Here is a 14,563-nt window from a genome sequence, read left to right as displayed (position 1 = left end):
TTAAGACATCACGAAAACTAAAAATTTTAAGGGCATTGTTGTCCTTTTCAACTTAAGATCAGATTCTAATTTGATTATAAATAAATGAATTTAAGTCCTAAGATCGATCCCAATTCGCAGTTCTCCTCCCCATCCTACCTAAATTTGAGGAAGAAAACTGTGAATTGGGATAGATCTTTGGACTTAAATCCCTTTATTCATGCTCAAATAGGGATCATAATTTGAAATGCACGAAACTACCCTTAATAATTTCATATTTCGGCATGTCTTAAACGAAGGGGTGACCGGCGTGATAAATTTTGGCACTAAGACAATAATTGTGGATAAAAATTGGTATTAAAACAATAATGGTGGATGAAAATTGGTATGAATTAAACATTTGACCAAAAATGTCATTTTGTTAATACTCGCGTGACCAAAATTGGTATTTGCTCTCATTAACTGAAATTGAACTAGTAGTTAGTTTGAGTATTATACTATTTTTTTTTTTTATTATAGTATCTTGTATGGTATTGTAAAAATTCTCAATGGAAGTTCAACTATAAAACTATGATTTGCATCTCTTCCACACTGACATATTCTCTCCTGTACCTATTCTTCATGAATTCATATAGACCATAAAATTTTCACAAAAGAACTGAAGAAGCTAGCTTGTTCAATCTTCAACACAATCATATATGGCTCGTTGTTTCTCTTTCTTGACTACTTTTATTGTTCTTCTTGCCATCTTCTCTTCCATTCCACTCTCATCTTCTACACCTTTTATTGTTCTCCATGGTAAGCCTAGTCATATATTAGTATCATTCTTATGATTTTTTTTTTTTTAATGTGTGTGTGTCTATATATATATATATATATATATATATATATATATATATATATATATATATATGAGAACAAGTCCTTAGGAGAAAACTAAGAACCAATCTTAACCTTACATCTGGAAAAATCTGAACGCACCAGATCAGATTTTTTAAAACAAAAACGCCGTAACGTATTTGTAAATATCACTATATTTACCATGCAAACTTGAACGCCAAAATCCGCAATTTTTAAACTTTTTCAGGTTTGCACATTTAGTATTAATATTTTGCATATTTAGTATTAAAATATCGCACTTGCAAAAATGCGAAAGTATATTGCACATAGGATTTTGATTTTAGAGTTTATGATTGAGTTTTTCTCTGTTTTTATTTGGTTTAATAGTTCACTTTTTACTACTTAGGGTTTAACATTTATAGTTAAGATTTTAAATTTAACTTTTTGGTTGATTTTATAAAATTTACTTGGTTTGCATATTTAGTTGTTAAATATTGCATATTTAAGTGTTAAAGTTTACATAGTGAAGTTGATGATAACTACGAAAACGTCACCGCCTCTTCTTCTTTTTTTTTTTTTTTTTTAAATCTGATCAGATCCGTCGAGTTTTTACAGATGTAAACTTGAGATTTGTTCTGAGTTTTCTCTTAATGCAAACTTGCCAACTATTTTGTACAACTCGTAATGACGGATCACGGATTTGAATTTACAATTGTGTAACTTGTACATAATGCCTAATTCTGAAACCACTGATAGTTATGCAGTTCACACAGAAAAACTGATTCTGTATACCTGTTAACTTTCGATAGAAGAAGTGTTTGAGTTCAGATCAAATTTCATGCACTACCATTTTTCTGACTCATTAAAAAGTATTCAGTCAACATGTGAAAGGCGTATTTGTGATAATTATAAAAGAATATTACTATGCTTTGTGATGTTTTCACGCAGGTATTTCAATGTTTTGCCAAGATTCAGGAACTGTTTATTACACCCAGACACTTAAATCCTTGTTACGTGTTCAAGGATCATGCGTGTAAATTATCTTCTCCCTTTTAGTATGTGGTAAAGTAACTAATCAAATTACATGCATATGTTAAATATGTTTGTGTATGTGTGCAATTTTGGTTTGAAGGGAAGTTGGAAATGGACTACGTGATTCATGGATGATGCCAATGGAGAGCCAAGTACGATATATAAAAGGAAAAATTATATTTTTGATCATTCAGTTATACCCGTGATACAAACTGTTGAGATTAACAAGAATAAGAAACAATAATAAGGGTAGAAAGGTAAATAAGATAAGATTTACGTTGTTTGACGTGCTTACATCCACGGGAGTGAAACTATTCTTTATTCATAGCAATGGTAATTGTGGTGATACGATCCCTTAGGGATACCCAATATATTTATAGACATCGTCTAATTCCTGTACAATGGGTCTACCCTATTCCTAATCTTTATATGAGACAAACTCAAGGCAAACTTAGTCCTTGAATTATGTGTGACCATTTAACCCCTAAATTATACACGATCTAGCGCTTTTGGTCTCCTGAGGACTATTTCTGCCACCAATTTGTCACTTAATAAAGTGATATTTGATCCTTCAAAACTAAATTCAAATCACACTCCATGCATAACTTAGGGATTAATTATAACCACGCATATAACTCAAACACTAAGTCTGATCTGTACCACGGGTATAATTGTATGACCAAAAATACAATTTTCCCTATACAAAACCATTAGTTTAATTATCATACTTTTGGCATTTGTAGTTGGATTATTATATTCTTGAATATATATGTCTGATTTCTATTCATAATGTTTTTTCATCACTACCTACTATGCAGGTTAAAGATGCTTGTGGCAAGGTGATGATGAATCGCCTTTCCTTCTTTCTGTGGTTTGAAAATTTTTCTTTAAGGATTTCTGAACACTCACTGTATATAGTATTTTAAAATTGAATTATATTGCAGATCAAGGGAATGGCACACCTACAAGGAGGTTACCACATGGTTGCTCTCTCCCAGGTGATGATCCACAATGCTGTTTTGCAAAAACCTCTAATACTACTCTTTTTTTTTTTGAAAAAAGTAAAACACTTCTATGATTACATTTTTCATTAAAATCAGACACTATCCAAACTGTCCTGATGTATGATTTTCGGGGTTTTGCGGCACCATGTTTTGTTCCGGAATAAAAATTCAATTCAACCAAAAAAAAAAAAAAATACTTTTATCTCTTTTTTTTGTATTCTACTGACTTTATTACATTATTACTTTCTCAACCTAATGAAGGCATATGAGAGAGGTCACTATATGCCATCTGAGCACAATGTGCTTGGCAGTATTACTTTTCTCTTAAAATAATTTATTAAAATATAATATTTTATAATGAAAATGTAGTATTTGTTAGCCCATATAAAATTATAACAACCGTTATGCTGTGGAATTGTGTCCACCTTGCAAGGTGGACACCTTGCAAGGTGGACACGGTTCTATGTTCATAATTACTTAATTATATGTTCATAATTATAAAACTATATATTCATAACTTTTGAACTTCATATTCATAATTATTGAACTCTATATTCACAATTACAGAACTCTATGTTTATAATTAGTAAACTATATGTTCATAATTATAAAGCAATATATTCGTAATTTTTGAACTTCATATTCACAATTATTGAATCTCTATATTCATAATTACAGAATTATATGTTCATAATTATGTTCACAACTCTATGTTCATAATTATAAAACTATATGTTCATAATTTTTGAACTATATATTCATAATTGTGAACAGTTATGGAACCGTGTCCACCTTGCAAGGTGGACACGGTTCCACGGCATAATTTGCCAAATTATTACATTTTTATCTATCTTATACAAAAAAAAAATTTAGTACTATTGACTATGTTACAATGTTATCTGTTATCTTATACTCGTAGAAGACTAATTGTATTCTTTCTTGTTTGCTTGGCACTAGTGTTGGCTTAAGCTATGTGTACTATTGCCTAATTTTATTTAGAGACTCGACTTTAGTATGTTTAGGCGTAACCTTATCTCAATCTTAAATTATAATTGATTGGGTTGACTACTATGATGAGAGGATTAGAAGAGTCCTACATAAAAAAATTAAAGAAAACGAATGGACGCACACATAGACAATAGTTAAGAAAACGTTGTCTTTTAGGTCAAAATCTGTTGTTAAAGTCAGTGTATACGTTGTTATAATGGCTTGATGAGTTACAGTTGTTAATTTGTTAATTTTACCTATGTGCATTATAACTCAACCATGCGTGTCTACACGTGGGCCTAAATGATTCTAATAACTCAAGTATTTGGCTGAATTGGTTTTCAGGGCAACATGGTTGGCAGAGGAGTAATTGAGACATGCGATGGTCCACCGGTAAGAATCTTGTTGATCAAACATGCATGATTAAGCTAATAAGCTGTATCTATATGTTTAATTTGTGTCCAAATATATGTATTGTCTGTTATATACATATATATATATATATATATATATATATATATATATATATATATAAGCGAGTTCAGGTGCGGCAGTGTCTTACGGTGCGGCGGTGCGGCAACACCAATAGTTTAACAAATATGCACCATCAACATTAGGAAAATACACCACAAAAAAATAAATAAACAGAGCCCGCATCACCAAACACACACCATTAGGTGTGAGTAAAAACACCATACACTGTTCGGAAATACACCATTGGGGGTGGTGAGTTATATGGTGTATTTTTTTTTTTAGTCTGTTGTGTATTTTGTGATGTTTTATTGCATTTCACTGTGGTGTGTTTTCTTACACTGTTGGTGCATATTGTAACATTGTTGGTGTCTTCTGGAATTCCGCCGCACGGGAAAACCCCGTCGCATTTGAACTTTATTCTATATATATATATATATATATATATATATATATATATATATATATATATATATATATATATATATATTGGTTGAGTTCCATTAGGATAGCGATATATAGAGGACTATGCGGATAAATAATGTGCACATGATAAATTAGTATCATGCACACAATTTCATACATAATGACACACTAAAATATATGTAAACATCAGGTTTTGAACCCATGCTCTATTATTAATAATCTATGCACACGACATACATACTAATGGCACACGACTACACCTGTCAACCCTATTCACACGGCATACAAACTATGGCACACGACTACATTAGGTCATGCTCATGAGATACAAACTAATGTCACACGACTACATCTGTCCGCATAGTCCTCTATAATATACTTGTCCTCATTTGAACACACACACACACACACACACACACACACACGCACGCACGCACACACACACACACACACAATATATATATATATATATATATATATATATATATATATATATATATATATATATATATATATATATATATATATATATATAGTGTATGCAAACGCGATTAAATGTGTGCGAACGTGCTTAAGTGTGTGCAAATGTGATTGATCTAGATTGGTCTAGGTGACATTGTGAGATCAAATCTTGTACATCAATCTAATAAATTTAATGGTCTAGATTGATTTAGATTAAGTGTGTGCGAATGCGATTGATCTAGACCATTAAATAATATTAGATGGATGCACATGATTTATTCTCACGTTCTCACCTAAGCAAGTGTTCTTATTGGAACCCTTATATATATATATATATATATATATATATATATATATATATATATATATATATATATATATATAGGCGCGATCTCATGCGAAAGGCCGCCTTAGTGTGAAATGCGAACCAATTAGCGCGCGCCACGTGTCAACATTCATTGATCGGGTGCACCTACTTTCACCTACAAGTGCATGTAACTTTGCATCTACTTTCACCTACAAATACACCTACTTTCACCTACAAGTGCACCTACTTTCACCTAGGTGCACCTAGTTATTACTATATGTACACCTAGATCTGGACACGTAGCGCGTGGTGATTTTTTCGCATATTCGCTCCTAGGCGCGCCAATTGCACCAGAATGCGACTCTCTCTCTCTCTCTCTCTCTCTCTCTCTCTCTCTCTCTCTATATATATATATATATATATATATATATATATATATATATATATATATATATATATATATATATATATATATATATATATATATAGTGTTGCCAGGACTTAACATGCGGTTAGTGTGGCCGCATCATTAGGTATGTAAACACGCACAAATAGTTTTAGGACACGCACAAATAATTTTAGGAAACGCACAACAAAAAATACACTAATGCACCAAAAAATGCATCATTAGGTACGCATCACCACAAAATGCACCACTAGTTAATGTAGAAACACACCACACAATGTTAAAAAACACACAATTAAATATGAAGATGTATGATACATTTTTTTGAATGTGTTGTGCATTTTATGGCGTATTGTTACATTTCATTGTTGTGCATTTCTAACACAAATTTGTGAGTTTTTACATACTTAATGGGGTGGCTGCAATGAATGATAAAAACTGCAGGTGAAGAGTTTCATCTCAGTAGGAGGGCCAAATGCTGGTCATTCTTCAACCTTTCCTTGCGGAGTAAGCAATGCAAATTAAAGCTGCACACATTTGTTATTGATAGAGTTCTAGCTAACACATACAATATAATCAAAAATAAAACAACATTGATTAATTATTGTCACAATTTTTTATTCAATGTGCAGAAATTTCCCTGGTGCGGAACGATTGGGCAATATTATGAAAAGGGAGTATACACTCCCGATACTCAAGTAATTAATAACAAGCTAGATTTTAGATATATACATAATACTCGACCTCAACGGGACGCTCACTCAGGAATTTGTTCCGTCGGAGTGTTTATATATATATATATATATATATATATATATATATATAGAATCGCACTCAGGTGCGAATGCTTCGCCCAGGCGCGAAATAGGAATGAATTCTGTTCGTCCACGTGTCCAGATCTAATGGATGAGAAACACTGATTTTTTTAAAAAAACGCAGTGGCATTTTCGTAAATAATTGAACATCGAAGTGCAAGTAAAATGTATTACAAGTGCATGTAAAATGTATTATAGGTGCAAGTAAAAATATACACTGAGCATCAATACTTAGTTGCACCTATAGTTCTAAGTAGTTGCACCTAGGTGTATGAATGTTTGCGAGTGGTTTTCAGGGGTATTACTACCCGTTGAACTCAGATCAATAAATGTTAACAAGGCAAAATTACATGCACTTATAGGTGAAAGTAGGTGCACCTATAGTTATAAATAGTGGCACCTATAGTTATAAATAGTTGCACACTTAGTTATAAGCACACCCAGGTGCATGAATGTTTGCAGAAAGTGAATGCTAACAAGGCAAAATTACATGCACATATAGGTGAAAGTAGGTGCACCTATAGTTATAAGTAGTTGCACCTATAGTTATAAATAGTTGCACATATAGTTATAAGCACACCCAGGTGCTTGAATGTTTGCGGAAAGTGAATGCTAACAAGGCAAAATTACATGCACTTATAGGTGAAAGTAGGTGCACTTGTAAGTGATTTTACTTGCACTTCGATGTTCAATTATTTACGAAAATGTCACCGCATTTTTTTTTAAGTTATTAGATCTGGACACGTGTCGCGCGCTGATTCGTTCGCATTTTCGTCCTGAGCACTTATTCGCACCTGAGTCCATCCCTATATATATATATATATATATATATATATATATATATATATATATATATATATATATATATATATATATATATATATAATTAAATGACGGGATCACTTCTTCATCATTGGTAAATACACACAAGTTATTAACGAATACACACAGACTAGATTGTATGCGATTCATCAGCATAAATACATACAATCTACCATGTGTGCATGTATGTATTCGTATAGTAACTTGTGTAAATTTTAGGGTTGTAAAAATCGGTCTAGGTGCCCGCCTAGACGCTAGGCGCCTCTAGACCGAGGCGATTTCCCCCCTAGGCGCCCGCCTAGGTTACCGGCCGCCTAGGCGTCCGCCTAGCGCCTAACTCGGCCGATTTGGCCGCCTAACGTCTAAGTTAGTCGAGTTAACTCGTCCATTTCGGTCGAGTTAACCCGATCGGCTCGCCCTATTTTTTTATTATATATATGTGTGTGTGCGCGTGCGCAGGCATATATATATATATATATATATATATATATATATATATATATATATATATATATATATATATATATATATATATATATATATATACATACACACACACACACACTCGTAGACTAGTTTGATACATTGAATCTTTGGATGATTGAAGTATTTGAGTATTTCATATTTGAGTACTTTTAATTTTTAATACTGTTTTGATATTTTTTTTTTGAAAATCATTGTTTTGATGTTATGACTTATGAATTATCATTAATTCATTTATTTGGATGTGTTATTTGAATAAATGTCGAAAACAACCTCATTAAAATTGTCAAACTGCAAGTCTACCACTATTTTTTTGGCGCCCGCCTAGATTCCGCCTAGGCGCTAGGCGCTGTCCGGGCGCCCGACTAGCGCCTAACGCCTACTGCAACCATGGTAAATTTACAAAGATTCTAACGTAAATAGGTGAATAACTGAATACACTTGAACATTAGTGTGTGTGTGTGTATATATATATATATATATATATATATATATATATATATATATATATATATAGTAATAACTAGTATTTTCACCCGTGCGATGCACGGAATGAAATTGTTGTAATATATTAAGAATATTTAAATTGATAAAGAGTTAATTTCACCAGAGGTCACTTATCTTTCATGACAATTCCAAATTTAATCCTAGACTATAGTTATTAATTATACGATTTATTCTATGTTATAATTCTTACGTTAATATTCTTACTATTATTATTAACACTTAATTACTTTTCAATATTATTTTCACCACTTATATTATTATTATTATTATTATTATTATTATTATTATTATTATTATTATTATTATTATTTAGTTTCTTTTCAAGTTTTGTTAGTATAAAATGGCCGTGAGGCACACAATAATAACGTAACCATAATTAAATATTCTTGTATTGTATTCCGTGAGTCACAATAATAATATAACAATAATTAAATATTTTTCAATTCTAATATTCTTCTAGAATTTCTATTACCATCATTAATTATTCTCTAATTTACCATAATTAAATAATTTGACCAATTATAAAGAGAGATTATCAAATAATGCACGGGACAATTTTTTAATTAAAAAATTTAAAAATTCATTAATAAAACATAAGGTTCTCATAGTTTTTTCTTAGAAACTATTTAATAAAACATTTTTTTTAGAAATTGGTGGGCCAAACCGCCTACGGCAGTTTGCGGTGGATAAATCTCGAAAAAATACGCGATTTCAAAAAAATATTTGTCCAAAACGGAAAACCGAGTCAAAAGTTATGCCTTGCCGAACTTTTGACATATCACAACTTTAACCCAGAATTATTGTATGAATGAGAAAGTAGAAATCAATATATTTTATTGGGAAGAGCGATTTTTTAGGAATTTGGCGGGAAGTTAAAATTCCAGTATTTTGTTATTATATATAGTATAGAAGTATAGAAGTATAGATGTACAAAGGGAATTGTATTACACTATTTTAGAATAGAATTTTTACCCAGAATTATTAGACGAATGGGAAAGTAGAAATCAATATATTTTATTGGGAAGAGAGATTTTTTAGGAATTGGGCGGGAAGTTAAAATTCCAGGATTTTGTTATTATATATAGTATAGATTAAATGATGGGTTCACTTCTTCATTGTTGGTAAATACACACAAGTTATTAAGGAATACATGCACACTAGATTGTATGCGATTCGTCAGCATAAATACATACAATCTACCATGTGTGTATGTATGTATTCGTTATAGTAACTTGTGTGAATTTACAAAGATTCTAACGTAAATAGGTGAATACACTTGAACATTAGTATATGTATATATATATATATATATATATATATATATATATATAGCGTGTGTGCGCATATTTTATTTTTCCATCAATTCATTGGTTTGCTATTGCGGTTAGTTTTCTGTATCTTTGTTGAAATGCAGGATCACTTGGCTCCTAGTGGCTATATCAAGATTCCAAATGTAAGTAAGATCGACAAGATAGCTAGAGAAAAATGCAAACGTACCTTAAAATTAATAAACTTTCTTGAATTGCACGTAGCGAGCTTGTGTTGTCTTACTTGTCAGGATATGAAGGGATACTTGTCAGGCTGCAGATTTCTGCCAAAGATAAACAACGAAGTCCAAGACGATCAAAGTGCAATCCGCAAGAAAAGATTCACTAGCCTCACACTACTTGTTCTCATCTTGGTATGTATATATTGTTAGATATAAATGTAGTCTCACGTTATCTAATAAAATTTACAAGAAATCTAATTAACCTCATAGTAGTGGAAACAATGTTGTTCTCTGGCCATAATTGATCTCCTCTCAGTTGTGGTGCTTCTTGAAGCGTTCATTAACTCGTTTTGTCGCATTATATACTTAACTCAGAATCTTGATCGATATATTAGTATTATTCTAAGCAACCTGAGTACCATAATTTCTTATATAATGTATATTCTCTATCTCATCAATATCTGACTGACTAAGAAATTTTAGTTATTTTGTTTAACCAAACTACTTAATAAGACTAATCAACTTGGACACACACACACATATATATATACCAGAGATCAAATGCACATCAAACATGTGGATTAATCATAGCTATTGATTTTGTCAAAATCAATAGCCTAAAATGAAGATAAATTTAAAAAAGAGTTAATGCCATATGGGTCCTCCGAGTATAGTGGTTTTGTCACGTTTAGTCCTAAACTTTCAAATTAACCACATTGGTCCTTCGACTTTCTAATTGTTACCATCAGTGGTCCAAGTTAGCCATCCATAGTCCTTCAATTTTCAAAATTTAACCAACCGCGATGCTCTTGGAAAGACTATGGGTGGTTAAAATTTGATAGTTGAAGGACCATAAGTAGTTACTTTGGACCACGGGTGGTAATAATTTGAAAGTTGAAGGACCACGAGTGGTCAATTTGAAAGTTTAGGGCTAAACATGGAAAAACCACTATACTCGGAGGACCCCATATGGTATTAACTCATTAAAAAATAAAAAAACACAGTGGCATTAAGGAAATTTTGCATATTGTTGAAAGCTTAAGGCGCATATTTTCAAATCGTAAGGTACATCATTTTTAGACATAAGATGCGTCATTTTAACACTTAAGGTGCGTATGCTCAATACTTGAAAGCATAAGGTGCGTAATTGTAAAAAGTTAAGGTGCGTATTTTTAAAGTTTAAGTTGCGTCGTTTTAATACTTAATAAGGTGCACCATTTTAACACTTACAGGGCGTTTGGTTGGAGGGATTTTAAATTCCCTTCCCACTTAATTCCCATCTAATTCCAAAGACCATTAAATTCCGTAGTTTGGTTGGAGGGAATTGCAATTCCATGGAATTGCAATTCCCTCATTTTCATGGAATTAAAATCCCATGTCCCCCCCTGGTATTTTAATTCCTGGGAAAAAAAGATAGTGATGAGTTAAAATTACCCCTTCCTTTTTTAACCTAAAATTAATGTCTAACAACAATAATGGACATTTTTGACTTTATACTACTTATTCCCTTTCAATTCCCATGTATACCAAACATTGGAATTGAAATTCCCAGTAATTTTATTCCTGTCAACCAAACACTGGAATTTAAATTCCCACTTTATTCCCAGTAATTGAACTCCCATGGAATTACAATTCCTTTCCCACATAATTCCCCCCTCCAACCAAACGCCCTGTTAAGGTGCGTTAGTTCTACACTTAAGTGCATTAGTTCTACACTTAAGGTGCGTCATTTTAACACTTAAGGTATGTCATTTTAACACTTACAGCATGTTCGGTTCACGGAATGAATTTTGAGGTAATAGGAATGTTGTTCCATAAGGAATGGAATAGACAAGGAATAGAATAGGAATTATATTATATTGTTTGGTTCGCGGAAGGAATAGACTTTAGGATTACATTAAAGTGTTGGGTTGATTTAAGGAATAAAAATGAAATATGTTTTAAAGACATAAATACCCTTATAAAAATATGTGATGGTGGCGATGGTGGTGGTGGCAGTGACGTTGGTGGTGGCGGCGGCTGTGGTGGTGCTGGTGGCGGCGGCGGCGGTGATAGTGGTGGTGCTAGGGTGGTGGTAGCGGCAGTAGCGGTAGTGAAATAGGAAATAAATTTAATTGGGGGGTAAAATAGGAAATAGAAACTTTAGGCTATTCCAGAGAACTCAGGAATAGCCTAATACCAGGGGCCCCCGAGGAATCTCTATTCCCCTTACAAGGGGAATAGGTCATTCCCGGGAACAATGTTCCTGGGAATACAAGGGGTTACCAAACAGAGGAATAGGCCGGGAATGCTATGTCATTTCAGGCCTATTCCGTGAACCAAACAGCCCATTAAGGTGCGTCACGTCATTTTTAACACTGAAGTTACGTCATTTTAACACTTAAATGCGCCATTTTAACAATTGTGTAAAAATGTTAACACTGAAGGTATGCCCTTTTAACAATTAAGGTGCATCAATTCAACACTTAAAGGTACGTTGAATCAGTTAACAATGGTATGTCGAGACTGAATCAATTCCCATGAACGAAGAGCGTTTGTTTTTTTGGTTTTTTTTTCATTAATTTGAATCATTGATTTAGATTTGAACTATCTCTCTCTCTCTCTCTCTCTATATATATATATATATATATGATTTTTTTCTTTGACTCAATCTCACACAAGGTCAACCCATACACATGTTTGGTTTCATTGAATTCACGAAAACTTAATTGCCCGCAGTTTCAAGCTGATACAATTATCATGCCACAAATAAGTTCTCACTTCGGCTATTATCCAGATGGGGATTTCTCCGCGCCTGTGCCTGTACAGAAGGTATATATGTACACTTCATTAGCTTGTGTTGTTTTAGTGCACGCAGATTAATTAAGAAGTTGTGATTTTTGTTGCAGACTCAAGTTTACATAAAGGACACTTTCGGTTTTAGAACATTGGATGAAGCAGGAAAAGTTAAGTTCTTCAAGGTGCCTGGCGCTCACCTTGTAATAACTGTTGATGAAATTAAACGGTATATTGTTCCATACATGAAATGATAGGATGCATCACTAGCATGAACCAGGAGGATCTGTGGGCGCATCCATTCTTTAAAATACTCTATAATTATTATCCATATACAATAAATTAATCTTCTTATATCATGTTATTTATCCATTTTATACAACACGCACTTTCTTCATTTTTGATGATACGAAATAAAATAGTTTAGAATATATAATTTCCCTTTATTATTTTGTTGTTGTTGTTATTATCGTCGTTGTTGTCATCATCATTATTAGGATTTAGTGGTGCTCAGACTTAAACAGAGAGAAAAAAGGAAAAGAATGTGTAATAATAATCTGCCTTCCCAAAGGGAACAAATGAAGGTTTAAATTCCTTTCAAAAAAATGAAGGTTTATATACTGTAAGGACGCAACAATCTTCCTCAGTTTAGCCACAGGATTAGCGAAAAGAAAGCATCATGAGCTTAAATAAAGGTAGACACGTTCCCACAACTCTGTAGAATAAATTACGGATAAGAAAGATTGATCCAAAAAAATAGGAATTGGAGAAACTAATTGGTGACTAAACAGTGGAACGTTATGTTGTGCAACAGTGTGCACCTTGCATAATTTCTATACTATAGATTCATAATTTTTAAACCGTAGATTCATACTGTAAGGACTCGCTCCACGCAAGGACCTGGCCCCTTGGGGAAGCACGGGGCTCGGCCAAGGGGCCGACCATGGGCTCGGCCGATCCCATGGGGCCGAGGCCGAGCCCATGGAGGCCGGCTCGACGGTGAGCCGACCCCATGTTGGGCCGATCCCGGGGTGGTTTGTCACGCGTCGCGGGTAACCTGTTGATGTCGGGTTCGACCCGCTCCTATTGCTTCGCTCCAAACCCGCTCCGTGATTATTCCATCATCAGTCCCCCACTCTCGGGGCTGCGAGAAGTTGTCAGAGCGAGAGAGTAAGACCAAATTAATAATCGCGGGGCTCCAAATTGCGTTCCAAAAATTATAATTCGCGTTCAGGTAGAATTTTCATCGCGATAGGACTCTCAATCAGACTGAAATTCAAAAATATGCTCATCCTTATTAGCTCATGAATCCTCATCCTACCATAACACTTCAACTTCCCCCCATAAATATCCCCTCAATCTTCCAAACCCAACTCCGCACTCAAAAGTCACATCCCTTTCTCTTCCCAAAGTTTCCCCCTTCCCAACACTCCTTGAGTTTCAAAAATGTCAACCCCCTTTCCCCCTCTTTTCTTTTACCCCCTCCTCTATATAAAGTAGCTTCCTCCCCCTCACTTTCTTCACCAAAAAATCAGCCACACACTCCACCTCAAATCTGAAATTTTAGCTCTCCTCTCCCCAAAATTTCTGCCCGCCACTGTCCGCCGTCAACCGCCATTCCGCCGCCGTCGCCAAGTTGCCACCGCCGACCCCGTCCAGCGCCGCAGACGAACCGAGCCCACATCGCCGAGTCCAAGCCCACACCCGGCCGAGCCCCCGTTTCCGAGTTCCCCAACCGAGCCCTCTTTGTCCGTCTCC

At 33.9% G+C, this 14,563-nt stretch overlaps 1 protein-coding gene across 1 annotated transcript; it reads left to right on the top strand.

Annotated features, from left to right (window-relative positions):
• The first annotated feature begins 569 nt into the window (after nucleotides 1-569).
• Nucleotides 570-13,164, top strand: LOC109184367 (palmitoyl-protein thioesterase 1-like). The gene is made up of 12 exons (XM_019334361.1): nucleotides 570-777; nucleotides 1,768-1,852; nucleotides 1,952-2,003; nucleotides 2,670-2,690; nucleotides 2,796-2,849; nucleotides 4,188-4,235; nucleotides 6,359-6,421; nucleotides 6,547-6,612; nucleotides 9,956-9,994; nucleotides 10,100-10,222; nucleotides 12,749-12,841; nucleotides 12,919-13,164. Exons 1-12 carry the CDS (start codon nucleotides 678-680, stop codon nucleotides 13,057-13,059), a joined length of 885 nt encoding a protein of 294 aa, XP_019189906.1. The 5' UTR covers nucleotides 570-677; the 3' UTR covers nucleotides 13,060-13,164.
• The last annotated feature ends 1,399 nt before the right edge of the window (nucleotides 13,165-14,563 follow it).

The sequence above is a fragment of the Ipomoea nil genome, unplaced genomic scaffold (assembly GCF_001879475.1).
Source record: "Ipomoea nil cultivar Tokyo-kokei standard unplaced genomic scaffold, Asagao_1.1 scaffold1259, whole genome shotgun sequence".
Classification (NCBI taxonomy): domain Eukaryota; kingdom Viridiplantae; phylum Streptophyta; class Magnoliopsida; order Solanales; family Convolvulaceae; genus Ipomoea; species Ipomoea nil.
The sequence above is the reverse complement of the archived record's forward strand: the minus strand, read 5'-3'. Positions and strand labels throughout refer to the sequence as shown.

Coding starts and splice junctions, on each gene's coding strand:
- LOC109184367 (XM_019334361.1), top strand. CDS start 678: ATGGCTCGTTGTTTCTCTTTCTTGACTACTTTTATTGTTCTTCTTGCC. Junction 6,613..9,955: donor TATACACTCCCGATACTCAA/GTAATTAATAAC, acceptor GTTGAAATGCAG/GATCACTTGGCTCCTAGTGG. Junction 9,995..10,099: donor GCTATATCAAGATTCCAAAT/GTAAGTAAGATC, acceptor CTTACTTGTCAG/GATATGAAGGGATACTTGTC.